The 14314-nt window shown below is 33.8% G+C and overlaps 4 protein-coding genes across 5 annotated transcripts; 2 read left to right on the top strand and 2 right to left on the bottom strand.

Moving 5' to 3' along the window:
• Positions 1-452: 452 nt before the first annotated feature.
• On the bottom strand, positions 453-2261 carry LOC144473250 (ras-related protein Rab-34). The gene is made up of 7 exons (XM_078186953.1): positions 2038-2261; positions 1556-1722; positions 1381-1482; positions 1219-1283; positions 1016-1146; positions 726-930; positions 453-654 (listed from the first exon to the last, which is right to left on the bottom strand). The coding sequence occupies exons 1-7, from the start codon at positions 2095-2097 to the stop codon at positions 569-571; spliced, it is 816 nt and encodes a 271-aa protein (XP_078043079.1). The 5' UTR covers positions 2098-2261; the 3' UTR covers positions 453-568.
• A 420-nt stretch (positions 2262-2681) lies between these two features.
• Positions 2682-4288, top strand: Rpl23a (ribosomal protein L23A). Its single transcript, XM_078187141.1, has 4 exons — positions 2682-2767; positions 3239-3534; positions 3743-3870; positions 3956-4288. The coding sequence occupies exons 1-4, from the start codon at positions 2734-2736 to the stop codon at positions 4215-4217; spliced, it is 720 nt and encodes a 239-aa protein (XP_078043267.1). The 5' UTR covers positions 2682-2733; the 3' UTR covers positions 4218-4288.
• Positions 4289-4345: 57 nt separating this feature from the next.
• L(1)g0007 (ATP-dependent RNA helicase l(1)G0007) lies at positions 4346-8657 on the bottom strand. Its single transcript, XM_078187139.1, has 8 exons — positions 7995-8657; positions 7683-7912; positions 7323-7606; positions 6638-7239; positions 6416-6559; positions 5437-6349; positions 4694-5369; positions 4346-4615 (listed from the first exon to the last, which is right to left on the bottom strand). The coding sequence occupies exons 1-8, from the start codon at positions 8499-8501 to the stop codon at positions 4534-4536; spliced, it is 3438 nt and encodes a 1145-aa protein (XP_078043265.1). The 5' UTR covers positions 8502-8657; the 3' UTR covers positions 4346-4533.
• Positions 8658-9209: 552 nt separating this feature from the next.
• On the top strand, positions 9210-14127 carry LOC144473350 (larval cuticle protein A2B-like). 2 transcript variants are annotated; one of them, XM_078187143.1, is made up of 5 exons: positions 9210-9552; positions 9783-9967; positions 10104-10290; positions 10423-12542; positions 12885-13176. In XM_078187143.1, the coding sequence occupies exons 1-4, from the start codon at positions 9484-9486 to the stop codon at positions 10462-10464; spliced, it is 483 nt and encodes a 160-aa protein (XP_078043269.1). In that variant the 5' UTR covers positions 9210-9483; the 3' UTR covers positions 10465-12542; positions 12885-13176. The 2 variants fall into 2 exon arrangements, with proteins under 2 accessions (XP_078043269.1, XP_078043270.1); XM_078187144.1 differs by lacking the exons at positions 9210-9552; positions 9783-9967; positions 10104-10290 and adding an exon at positions 13553-14127 and having other exon boundaries at positions 10471-12542; positions 12885-13184.
• Positions 14128-14314: the final 187 nt, after the last annotated feature.

The raw sequence follows: 14314 nt of genomic DNA, 5'->3' as shown, positions 1-14314 counted from the left end.
GATTTACAGCCTGACCGACCGTATGTCGTCAACTTTATCTGTCGAATCTCCGAGCAGAACGTATTTCTTCCGGTTACGAGAAATACATGAGTGAATCCAAGTCCAAGAAGGATGGACAAACATGAAGAACAAAGCAAGATTATCGGGTGAATCTCTACTTGATACGTAACCGGAAGGTTCCTTTGTGCGCGGTTTATTCAAACATCTTTGTAAAAACAGTACAATTTCGGCTTCGTTCGATCCATAATCAAACATTAATCGATTAAAAGTTTGAACTGATTAATGTTTACGATCTCAAAAAATGAATCCTCAAACACTATGATTGATTAATAGAAATTTGAATCATAAATCGTTAACCGCTATTTAATAATTTTGATAATAATTATTATAATAATTATAATTATAATAATTATTTAATAAATATTTAATAATCGTCGATTGCATTGGATTTGTATTAAAATATTTATCACAAACGGATATAAGACACAGCATTATTTTAATAAAATTGATATTGTTTCAATGATAATACACAAGAGTTTTGCTTTTTTCATATGTTTAACATCTTTGTTTAATATTCTATAACTGAACCAGGACACTCAAAGCATTTGTTCTTCTTCCTCCTTTGTTTAAGATTTACTGTCTGATTGTTAAGAGCTGAAAGAAGCGCATTTTAAAGTGAAATATTCATGGAACAAAAGCATTAACTATTTAGTCATTTAACATACTTATTAAGTCAGAGCCGATATTGATTTTTCCTTTAGTACATTGTAAGTCATTTAAAACCATTGAGTGAAAAGTCAATACAGCAATTCTTGTAAATAATTCTGATACACCATCCCCTGTTTTAGATGATACAGCCCAGAATTCAGCTTTCAATTTCTGTGCCACAGCAATGGCTCTATTTTCTATTATTCTATATATTTGATTTGACTGCAAAATATTATTCCTGATCAAATTGAATTTTTATTCAGCTCTATATAGTATTTGATTAATATAATAAAACTATGTGATTTACCAACAAATCTCGCTTTGTGCCTACTAGAAACACATGGTATGGCTCCTTATTACTTTTAGCAGCCTCGATCAACCATCGTTCACAATGTCCCAAAGATATTAAATTGCTCAAATCAAATGTAACAACAATTACTAAAATATAACAATAAATAAATTCTTTATTATTATACTATGATATTTATAGTATGACGTGCTAATAACTACCATTGGCACCCCTGTAATAAGAGGCTGCAATAGATTTAAATCTTTCCTGACCAGCCGTGTCCCATCTAAATCAAATAGAATAATAATAATCGTAATCATAATAACACAATAATAATAATTACTAACAGAATTTTTTTACTTATTTATTTATGCAAAACTTACATTTGTAAGTGAAAGGGAATGCCAAGGATATTAAATGTCTCCACTTCAAAATCTACTCCAATTGTTGCTTTGTAGTTAGCATCAAATGTTTTGTGACAAAATCTGTAATGTAAACAATATTAAATTTTATCTTTATTTTATGAAATTCGATTATACCTATAATAAATATAATTACCGATTTACTAAACATGATTTTCCAACAGAAACATCTCCTACTATTATCGTTTTCGAAATCCTCAGAGATAAACTATTCGACGCACACGATCGCCTAACAAGCGTACTGAAGTTTGTTTCAGTGTATGGTGTAATGTCGGATGAAAATGGTGGCGGCCAATTATCGATCTAAATAAAATTATTTAATGATTATATTTATGTATATGTATATTATTACATATAATACATTTGAAAAATAAGGTTCCTGCGTGTCATTCGTAAATAAATAATACAATGATAATTACGTTACATCACAATCTTTAAAAAAAGTCATTAACATATATACATACAACGAATAAAAAATTCTAATGTAGCATCAATAAATATTAGTCTTATAAAATAAATGATGCACATCTATAAACAATCTCGGTTATTGAATTTTTCGATGTCTACCATTTTTCTTCACAATGCAATGATTAAAATAAAAGTACATTTAAATCATACCTGTCTATCATACCGCGCAACTTCTAACATTTTATAAACAGCCGAACGCGTTTCCAGCATTATTTAGGCAACATGCACTTTTTAGTTTATAATTGAAATTTAAGTTTCGTAATGTATCAAACGTTTAACTAATACTACTATTTACAAATTTTATAAATTAATGCATTCAGACATATTACTATGCAGTTACATGTTACAAAGCTTCAGAGAACAATAACGTATTATAGAATACACCCTCATTGCTAGCAGAAATAATTTTCAGCTAAATAAAAACATTGGTTGCTGTGGCAGGTGCACACCTCTATCCTACACGTTTCGTATTTGAACATTCTTATTACACATGAATAGAAATAAAAAACCACACTTCTTAAAGTAATGAATTAATATTACTTGCCGTAATATTTTTGCATTGTTATTTTAATTAAAGGCAGTCGTAAAATAAAAGTATGTAGTTGCGCGTATGATTATTTATTGTAAAAGAACAAATCACATATGTACTGTAGATTCAACAATTTGAATTGTTACATATACTTCTAAAAATAAATTTGTAATGAAATTGCGATAACTTTATATTTGAAAAATTTAATAAATTTCATATGTCTTTACAAAATATTGAATTAGTATATCAACAGTTCACGTATTGAAATAATTTTCCATACGTCTACTTCCGGTTACTGTGTCGTTCTTTTTAGCAAGATGGCTCCAAAACCCAAACCTACGGATAAAGCAGGTACTCTTTTTAACTGTAAATAGAATAGAAATATCTTTGAAAAACTTATAGAAGTAGTACGAAAATGTCAAACCTCCGATAAATATAAATATGTTTATAAAATAGGTGTTATGTAACGTCATTTTCTAAATTTATCACCACTTGTAACATTAACCATGTGGTTGGTTCTGTATGTACACTTGCAGCAAACATTTTTATACGACATACGTATAATCGTCTCATTATGCTAGCATTTGTTAGATAGTTATTTTACACTTTTAATCTGTAGATACAAATTGAAAGTTACATTTGCGAAATTGTCATTTTGTAATTGTATATGGTCGTCATAACCTAAAAAACGTGCGTCAATGCTAACTTGCCATTACAATTATTGTGAATGAAGATAATCATTAAATACGGGTTAAAAGACAAACGAGTTTAAAGAATATTATATTAATGAATTATCGTTTCATAATAAATTTTTGTTTATAGCCGGTAAACCGGCTGAGAAGAAAACGGAGAAGAAAGCTGAGAAGAAGCCAGCTACAGCTGCTTCCACATCAAAGGCGACAAAACCTGCAGCTAAGCCAGCAGCAAAGAAACCAGCAGCGGCTAAAGCCACGAATGCTGCTAAACCTTCAGGAAAACCAGCAGCAAAGCCTACTCCTAAGGTTGCTGCTAAGCCACTGATCAGTAAGCCCAAGAAGAATGTCCAGGCTGCAAAGAAAACACCTAAAGGTGGAAAAGCAGCTGGACCTGTTCAAAAGGCACTCAAAGTTCAGAAAAAGGTAAGATATACAATTTGTATGTATGTATAATATAGTTGAATCTTCATAATAATTTTCTTTCATTTTGCTTTCTCATGATGAAATATATATTAGGGAATCTCTATGAATGTTTATGATAACATCACATCATTACTGATCTGAGAATGTTATAATATAAATACTTTTTTTGATTTATGCATATATTATAAAGCATATTTGTGTTGTGTAGATCCGGAGGTGTTTCCATGGTTCAAGAGTAAGGAAAATAAGGACATCTGTACATTTCCATCGGCCAAAAACATTTAGGCCGGCAAGGAATCCAAAATATGCTAGGAAATCAGTACCAAACAGGAATCGGTAAGTTCAAATATGATTTGTAAATATTTAAGTAATTCAAATTTTTTTACACAATGAAAGTAATTATAAATCCTTTCCCTTTCAGTATGGATGCATTTAATATTATCAAATTTCCATTGACCACCGAAGCAGCCATGAAAAAGATTGAAGACAACAACACATTAGTTTTTATTGCACACACACGTGCTAACAAATACCACATTAAAGCATCTATCAAAAAGTTGTATGATGTTGATGTGGCCAAAGTTAACACTTTAATCAGGCCTGATGGTAAAAAGAAAGCATATGTGCGATTAACACGTGATTATGACGCACTCGACGTTGCAAATAAAATTGGTATAATATAAATATTTCGATACATGATGTGTATAGGAAAAGTGATATGTCTGTACTAATAATAAATATTGGTATAAACATAGTTTTATTAATTTTATTTCTCAAGTTTAATATCCTATGGGAAGCAGTCTTACAAAATACATTTTAGATATATCCTTTTGAAAAATTGAACTTTATTATTAAAACAATTTTTATTGTTAAATATTTCATTTTTCATATTATGTAAAATAATATAAGTCAGTACGTGCATTGTCACGTAATTTCTTTACAAGAACATCATAAGTGATATAATACATCATTCTTAATATTTACATATTGAGATGGTACTTATAATCCTAATCTGCCTGGAGTTTTACGGTAAGGAGCAGGAGTTCCTGGCTCTCTGATACCAGGTGTTAATATTTCTTTCCTGTAATAAAACAACAGAAAAATTAAGTAACAAACAAAAACAGTAAAGCACGTAACTAAAAATGGTACAGCAACTTACTTTCTGATAGAAGCTTGCTCACGTTCCAGCTGTTCCTGAGCTCTAGCTTTCATCTCTTCCTCCGCTTCTTTCATTTGTCCTTCCATTTCATGCAAATGTTGCATCGCCTTTTGTCTCTTTGCTCGTCCGCTTCTTCCAGTTTCCTTCACGCTGAAGAACATAGGACCGAGTTCGGCAAGCCAGTGTCCATCAACGGCAGTGACGCATTGCATATACTCTTTAGCCGTCATAACAAGTTCATGATACACCACATAATCCGGTGTGAATCCCATACCAAACAAAGCGGAAGTTGGATGGAGATGGCATGGCATTCCAGTACGGCAATTAACGTATTCGCCAATACCCTTCAGTCTGGCTGCTTGGTGGAAATATGCCGAGCAAATGCACTTCCGAACGATATCCCAATCTGTGCCGCAGCTCACAACTTCCATTTTCTGCTGCTTCAGAATCTCTTCAAGTTGCTGTCGCACTTCTCTTACTTTACGCATGGCTTTCGCATGAATAAAATGGTCATTACACCATGAACTAGAATAGCCATTTGCTTTCCATTGATTGTACACGTTTAAGTACGTCAAATGATCCGATTCTGGTACTTGGAACTTCTCCCTTGCTGAATCAGAATCCTCCTCGCGCCCTTTGGGTCTATAGAATATCGACGGCACTGATAACATTGAAACTGAAAAAAAACACATTATTCATGTAACCGTTTTTGCTGGAAAAATTATATCATTTTCTAAACATACCTATGATAAGTATGTCGGCAGTACATCCCAGTTGGGAAGCCACTATCAGCATTTGACACTGTGGAGGATCTAAGGGAAACTCTGCCATTTGTCGTCCTAAAGGCGTAAGACGTCCTGTGTGATCCAAAGCGCCCAAGATCCACAGCTGATATAATGAATTCAATATATTGTCTTGAGGAGGAGGGTCCATGAAATGAAACGCTAATAAATCCTGCACACCCAAAGATTTCAACAATAATACAGTGTTCGCAAGATTAGTTCGCTGTATTTCTGGAACTCCAGTTAGAAGTAACTCGTCCAAGTATTGTCTTCTCGTGTATAATCTAAAACACGTGCCAGGACCAGTACGTCCTGCTCTTCCAGCTCGTTGGTCAGCGTTAGCTCTGGATACAGGATACACTTGTAAAGCATCCATACCAATTCGTGGATTGTAAACCTTTAACTTGCAGTATCCAGAATCAACGACGAATACAATACCGTCCACGGTTAACGAAGTTTCTGCGATATTGGTAGCTACAACACATTTTCGTAGACCTCCTTCAGAACGCTGAAAAATTTTAGCCTGCAAGTCTGAAGGTAATTGTGAATAAATTGGTAGAATAGAAAGCAGTGGAGCTGATTCGATTTCAGCTAATCTTTCTTTCAACGCTTCACAGGTGACTTCAATGTCTTCTTGACCAGGCATGAATACCAATACATCGCCGGAACGAGGTTGCAAATGTATTTGCAACACCTGTTTTACAGCGGCATCTACATAATCGTCTACTGAGTTTTTTGCATGTAATATTTCTACTGGAAATGTGCGACCAGGAATCTGGAACGTTGCAGCATTTCCGAAGAATGCTGAAAATTTACTAGAATCCATGGTAGCGGATGTTACGATTAATTTTAAATCGTGTCTTCTAGCTACAACCTGCAATATGTTATTAATTGTTAATGATTATTATTCAAATCTCATTATAAATAATAAAATGCTTACTTCTCTTAGCAAACCAAATAACACATCAGTAGATAGAGATCTTTCGTGAGCTTCATCCATAATGATAACGCTATATCGATCCAAGTCTCCCTCTCTTAAACTTTCTCTTAATAAAATACCATCAGTCATATACTTAATGACAGTCTAAAAAAATATTGGAGGAATAACAACATACGCAATTTTTTACTAAGGTTAGAAATATTGTTTAAAGATAATACATACATCTTTTGAAGTGCAATCCTCAAAACGAATAGCATAGCCAACTTTATCCCCTAAGCTAGTAGCCATCTCATCAGAAACTCTTTTGGCTACAGACATAGCTGCTACTCTTCTAGGTTGCGTGCACCCAATTATTCCATTACGACTATATCCATCTTCATGGAGATATTGTGTTAATTGTGTTGTTTTTCCACTACCAGTTTCTCCAATTATAACTACAACACTGTTTTCTCTAATAACGTTTAACAGTTCCTGGCGTACCGCAAACACAGGCAAACTTCTCCTTTGATGTTGAATAGTTCTGTATTTAGCTTCTCCTGTAATTTCATCAGCTCCTATGTGACGAGCGTATTTCTGACCAGCTTTAAAATCGTGCTCTTGCCCTGGTTCTTCTTTATCTTCTTTATTCCTATCACGAACACCCATAATATTTCCGATATGAGTTCCAGCTAGTTCCCAATGTTTTTTCTGTGCTCTACGCCGCTCTTTCTGTTCACGATATGCCCGCACTAATGCTGAACCTTTCCTTGCAACAAGAGCCATATCAGAAGTGGGATCACGTACAGGTACTACAGGCTCAGGCTGTTTAGTGAATACAATTCGACCTACACAAATTTATATTAACTAGAGATTTTAATAAACGGCAAAATTTTAATTAGCAGAAGGTAGATTTTAAAAATAAATTTACCATCTAAAAATGGTGGAACAACATTGTGAACTAAGAGGTGCACTCTGGTTTCACCTTCATCATCAGGGTCATCATCATGGTCCAATGAACTTACAACTCCAGATGTTAACATTCTATTACGTTCCCACAATTCATTATCCTTATTTATTTGCCTTTGTTGCGCAGAGAGACGTTTTTGTCTTTTTGCTTCAAGTTCCATTTCTTTTTTGCGTGTATACTCCTCGGATACATCAGCAAATGCATGGTTCTCTCCATCATCCAAGGCATACCATTCCCTGTCTAATCTATGAACAAACATTTGGTTTTAGTTAATGCAATAATTGAAAACATACTTGCTAAAAGCATTATAAAAATGGATACCTCTGTTGTTCTTCTTCCCACAATTCCTTCTCTTCTCCATCTACCATGGGAGTAGCACCACTGGCTTTATCTTTATTCCAAGAATTATATTTATATGAAGGAGTGAATTCACTTCTAGTGCTTTCACGGCTGTCTCTGTTGCTATAAAGATTCGGTGTTGGATGATCCCAACTTGACTTCCTTGGTTCTTCATCCTCATCATCATCCCAATTACTTCTGGATGTTGGGTCCTATAAGAATCATAAATCATAATCATTCCATTTAATTAGAAATGACAACCTTTATTGTGGTCACCCAAAATTCTATATTTACCTTTGTTTTGAATATTGGTGTCTGTGGTTCATCTTTAAATCTTAAAGGTGTTTGTCTAACACTACCTCTGCTTCTACTCTTTTCTCTTTCTCTATCCCTATCTCTATCTCTGCTTCTGTCTCTTCTTCGAGAATCACTATCTTTACTATGCTCTCTATGATGTCTATGATGTTTGTCCTGAGCACTTAATCTCTGATGTTTCAATCGAGATTCTAATCTTCTTTGTGCTTCAGAATTTACTCCACCAGTATGAGTTGGTGTTTCCTCAGCATATGATCTGTATTTTCTTTCTTTAACCTCCGATTCTGGTGAATGTGATCTTGACGAGTTCGACTCTTGCGCATTTTCTTGTCTTTTACGTTTCGCAAGCTTATCAAGACCCAGAACAGACATCTGAGGTTTCTTGAATGTATGATCAGAAGGCTTTTTACGGATAATTAAACCCCCAGTTTGACTTTTGTCAGTACCTTCTAACCTATATAAGCTTGAATCGTTTGAGCTATCCATTTTAACTAAATGTAATATTTGTAATTATAAATACATTGAACACTATTCTATAATTACACAATATAAACACTACGATTGACGTATTGATGACTTTTGACGTATTTTATTTACATACCGACTACTATACATAACAACTAAATTCATAGCAAATCATAGGTATACTGCAACATAGATAGCATAGATCTTATCGGCATAGATAGTAAAACTGTCAGAATGTCAATCTCTCTACGTTGTGTACTGTACATACAAGTTGTACAGGGTGTCCAAAAAAGATCTAACAATCCTGAAATGGAGGGTTCCTGAGGTCATTTGAAGCAACTTTTTCCTTAGCGAACTCTTCTGGCACAAAGCTATCAGCTCGTTGCCTCAGCCATCTCGCACCAGAAGAGCTCATTTCTCACTGGTTAATGTTTTTCATTAATAACTCGTAAATAAGCCGCAGATTGCGTTTTCGCTAAAAAGTTGCTTCATATGACTTCAGGAATCCCTCATTTTTCGATTGCTAACAACTTTTGGGACACCCTGCATATAGTAACGAGTCCTACTTCAGTCCTACTTCTCCAGCTCGCAGATTGATCCGTTAGAGAGACTCGATTTAGAAATTTTCTTTACTCTGATTGGTTGATAAGTAAAATGGATGAGACCTGCGCGCCAGTTTAGGGAGTAAGAAAAGCGTGCAGGAGATCTCATTACTATACGTCTGTCGGATAGTATTGTAAAAATGGAAGCAAATGATGCATAGGATTCTAACCAAAAATTAAATTCATATTATGGTTCTAAAAGATTGCAACTCTATAAAATTTATGCCCGTTAGAAATTATATAATTAAATATGTATCAGATAAATAATGTACTTCACAGCATAAAGAATGAAATGATGATGAGAAAATAATCGCAATTTATAAATTCCATAGCAGCATCTATTGTTTGATATTGAATTACAGTTTTATTGTTAAATCAGAGAAGCTAAGAAAGTGTCAATTATGGAAATGTTTCATTTAACACACCCTGAAGTACTGTCAGAACCTGAGCTTCGGGAAATCTTAGAAAATGTAAGCCAGTAAGGTTATATTTACTGATACCTTGTTTCTATTATTTATTCCTTGTAAATTAATCGTTTTTACTGAGTAAACCATTACTTGTGCGAGAATAGATTCATTTGAAATTTAGCAGTTTATTATGCTAAATCAACCTTAAACTGTCATTTATTGTTTAAGAAAATGAATATTTAACATTTAGATGAGTATTGTAATAAAACACGTACATATTTATTTGTTTACAGTGTTGCATCGACTTTAATAATTATAAACATTTATCCAGATCTCAGTTAATAGAATTATACAAGCGTGTGGCAATGCCTTTGCCCAAAAGACAAGATGATATTTCTGAAAACTTGGATAATAAAATGAGTAGTGATCAAGAGAAAAAGAATACTGTAGATGTGTGTCAGAGGGACACAGCTTCACTGTAAGTGATTTATTACTACTCAAAATTTGGAATAGTTACTTACAGTAACTTTTTCCCAAAAAGATTTAAGTCACTAAACATTTTATATTATAATAGTATATGTAGGAATAATGTTTTTATACAATATTTTTTATAGAAATGGCACAATTAGTACAAAAAGAAGTATAAGTGAAATAAAATCATCTCCATCTCCTTGTTCGACGAAACCAAAATCTCCTGTGAATGAATTTAAACAAACACCTAAGAAAATACGTTTATATAATTCAAACAATCTGAGAGCTTTTAGTGATTCTGATAAACGTATTAATGATGGAAAGCATGATGTACGTATATTCGTTATTTATAAATGTATTTAAAGATACTACACTAATTTTACGGATTTTCTATTGGTGAGGATTATCTGTTATGTTTCTAATTAATTGAATTAAAAGTAATTTAGAAACTGTATTTTTTAGGAAGCTCCATCAAAAAAGAGGCAGAAGATTACGTGGCCGTGATAGTATTATGTTTTTAAATAATAATAATGTATGAAGATTATTTTCATAAAAACATGCTTGTTGATCTCGTTAATTGTGAGAGATCGTACCCAGATTAGCATAAATTAATTTAATTTCATAATTATGTACATATAAAAATTTTTACTTGATAATTGTTTCCATAGAATAGATATTTATTTTAAAAGCTAACAAATAGTGGGTGTGATCTATTATTATAAACAAGCATATTTTTACTAATCGGTGAACATAAACTTGTAGAAGTAATGTTATATACTTAAATAACAATTGTATTATTAGTTATTTTAAGAGAAAGCAGTTCTTCCTTTTTTTGCATTATTTTGAGTTTATAGCCTTATATTATAAGCTAACTCTAGAACAAATTTATAGTTTAAGCAAGAGAAACAAATTTGTACACATGTCTTTGTATACTGTGTATACTTCTTTTATGAACTCAAAATGAGACAAGGATGAAATTAAGAATTTCTACAATCTTTGTAATATACAGGGTGGGGCAAATAAAGTGTTATAAAGCAATATCTACATTATCATTAATGATACGCAAAAATGCTTCAGAAACAAATTGTTTGGTTCGAAGGGGCACATATTGCGGTGGAAATGTTTTTTTTTAAAGGTCATATTTTTTGAGATTTCAAGGTCATTGATGTTTTTTCAAATGGAACTATGTATTTATTTTTCGATGACATTATTGCCGATCTTAAGACGAATCCAGCGACCTATAACTCAAGGCCATCCTAGTCGCGCAAAGTATGAAAATAGTTGAAAAACCGAAAAATATCACAATAACCACTTTCACAGAATCCACTAACCTTGGTTTGATTCTACCTACAGAACATGCTCGAAATGATGTTCGTTCGTGTTTTCTTGAGTTGTTCACCTCACACAACAACAAAAAAATGCGTAACTAACTAATATGTTTATGTTGTTGCGTGAGGTGAACAACTCAACAAAACACGAACGAATATGTATAATGTAAACGTAGATATGTGGAATTGTCGAATTGTCGAATTGTAGAATTGTAGAATTGTAGAAATGTAGAAACGTAGAAACGTAGATATGTGGAATTGTATTAATGTAGGAATGTGATAATGTAGGAATGTACATTCGCATTACCTTCTAATGTGAATACGTCGGATCGCGAAAATGAACGAATTTCAAGAAGCTTTTGATATTCATGATGCTGGAAATTGAAGTGTAGTTGAAATTGAAATTGAAATTCAAATTCAAATTAAAGTTGAAAATGAAATTCAAATTGAAATTAAAGTTGAAGTTGAAGTTGAGGCTGAAGTTGAAGTTGAAGTTGAGGCTGAAGTTGAAGTTGCTTCTTGAAAATCGTTCATTTTCGCGATCCGACGTATTCACATTAGAAGGTAATACGTAACTAACTAATATGTTTATGTTGTTGTGTGAGGTGAACAACTCAAGAAAACACGAACGAACATAATTTTGAGCATGTTCTGTAGGTAGAATCAAACCAAGGTTAGTGGATTCTGTGAAAGTGGTTATTGTAATATTTTTCGGTTTTTCAACTATTTTCATACTTTGCGCGACTAGGATGGCCTTGAGTTATGGTCGCTGGATTCGTCTTAAGATCGGCAATAATGTCATCGAAAAACAAATACATAGATCCATTTGAAAAAACGTCGATGACCTTCAATTCTCAAAAAAACCATTTCAACCACAACATGTGCCCCTTTGAAACAAACAATTTGTTCCTCAAGCATTTTCGCCTATCAACGATAATGGAGATATTGCTTTGTAACACTTTATTTGCCCCACCCTGTATATTAATAAACTAGACTTTCTTAATCACATATTATTTACAATCATTTATTATCTAACCCGATACGATGACGCATGTAATTGCTATTAAAATATGAGTAAAACCGGATACGAAATTTCAAATTTGAAAGCGAAATGCAAGCATTCCAGAACAGCGCGTCTCGACTTAGCAGCCGATTAGTATTCCTCGCATTGCGTGCTCGCATGACGGAAACGTTACACTTACGACTGGAACTAAAACCGCACTGAATTGCGCAACGGTGAAAACACAACAAATGGTAAGCTAGAAGAATTATTGACCGCTTTTGTCATGTTTTCCTTCATATTTTACGTTTTGCAATCCTTGCTGTTTTTTGAGAACGCCTGGAGTAATTATGATTAAAGAGTTTGCGAACTTAGAGATACTGTTTTCTTTTAAGGGAACATGCTCAATTATTCAGTTATTATCAATTATGCCATATTTTAATGACGAGCAGATCAATTAAAAAAAGGGAGGGCGGTGGTAGAATGTTCCAGTGAGGATTTATAATTGATAGTCAGAGTTTCTATCGCAGTTGATAAGGAGTTTAAATATTTTAATTTTTATTTAAAGCAACAATTTATTTTCTGTTTAAACGAAGATTATCAACTAAATCTGAAGGATATCACGATGGTTCACTCGTTCATCTCGATAAGACCGGTAGTTGAGTTCTAAACGAGAGCGAAACTTTTGCTGCGGGGAACAGAAGCGTGTCACGTACACACCTTCGAAAAGCTGTTTGCGATGCATCGGGGTCTGCGACGAGCATCGGTTCACGTACAACGAATGATCACCCTGTGGTCCCTATAAATACGTTTGTCACTCGAAATCGAACAGTCAGTTTCATTCTCGGCTTTCAACCACGAGATCGTTCGCAGACTTAATCGACATGGCTGTCAAGGTGAGAATTAGAAGCAGTTATTTCATAGTTTCTCAAAATGATTGAGTGGGAAGAGTATGAGTGAAAGAAATTAAAGAAAAAAATGGAGAATGAATGGTAGAGGATGCAACCGGAGAAAGAGATTCAGGATAGAAAAGCCGTGCGTTTATATATAATAGAAAAAGCAGGATAAACAAATTAGGTTGAGAAAGAAGTGAAAATAGTGTAACTAAAGAAGATGTAATAGTTTGTTAAAGACGATTAACAGCTAACGATTAACAGCTTATTAATTGACTCTTCAACAATAGTAACCACACTAATATTTAATAATATTAGTATAGACGTTTTCAAATGGCGTGCAGCTAGATTAAATAAAAATTGAATTACAGGTAATCATCGTAATGGCAATTGCCGTAGTGGTCACGTGCAATTGCGCTGCAATTCCAGTAGCATTGTCAGCTCTGCCACCAGTGGCCAAAGTGGCAGCTGTAGACCCTGGTCTTAACTACGACCCCCATCCTCAATACACCTATGCTTACGATGTGCAAGATAGTTTGACCGGAGACTCGAAGAGCCAGCATGAGAGCAGGAACGGTGATGTTGTCAGCGGTAGCTACAGCTTTATCGAAGCTGATGGCACAAGAAGGATCGTCGAGTACACCGCTGACCCCGTAAACGGGTTCAACGCCGTGGTACACAGGGAGCCGGTTGCTGTCATTAAGTCCGCTGTCAAGGTCGCTCCCTTGGCGTTCCTTCCTTAGGAAGATCGAAATAAGCGCTCGCTAACTTCTCAAGGACCTTCATGCTCATCATTATTGTGGCAGATCATTGTAATTCAACGATTATGCGAAACAGTTGTGTATAGTTGCTCATTTGTGTAGGCTGCTCTTCTTATACAACTAGTCATACCACATTGTACATACTGCAATTAAATGTTTATATTAAAGACTTTTTTACAATTCTATATGTACTGTATTTTATTAACCACACCTTTCAAGTGCACTGAAGAACTACAAAAATGATTTAAGAAACTTATATGAAATTAAATACTTTTTAGACTTCCTTGATATATAGTTACGTTAATTATAAGAGAATGTAGAAATGTACATTTTTTTTACTTTGTAAGTTTATGTTTAATGTAAATCAATTGG

The sequence above is a fragment of the Augochlora pura genome, chromosome 7, assembly GCF_028453695.1.
Source record: "Augochlora pura isolate Apur16 chromosome 7, APUR_v2.2.1, whole genome shotgun sequence".
NCBI classification, from domain to species: domain Eukaryota; kingdom Metazoa; phylum Arthropoda; class Insecta; order Hymenoptera; family Halictidae; genus Augochlora; species Augochlora pura.
The sequence above is the reverse complement of the archived record's forward strand: the minus strand, read 5'-3'. Positions and strand labels throughout refer to the sequence as shown.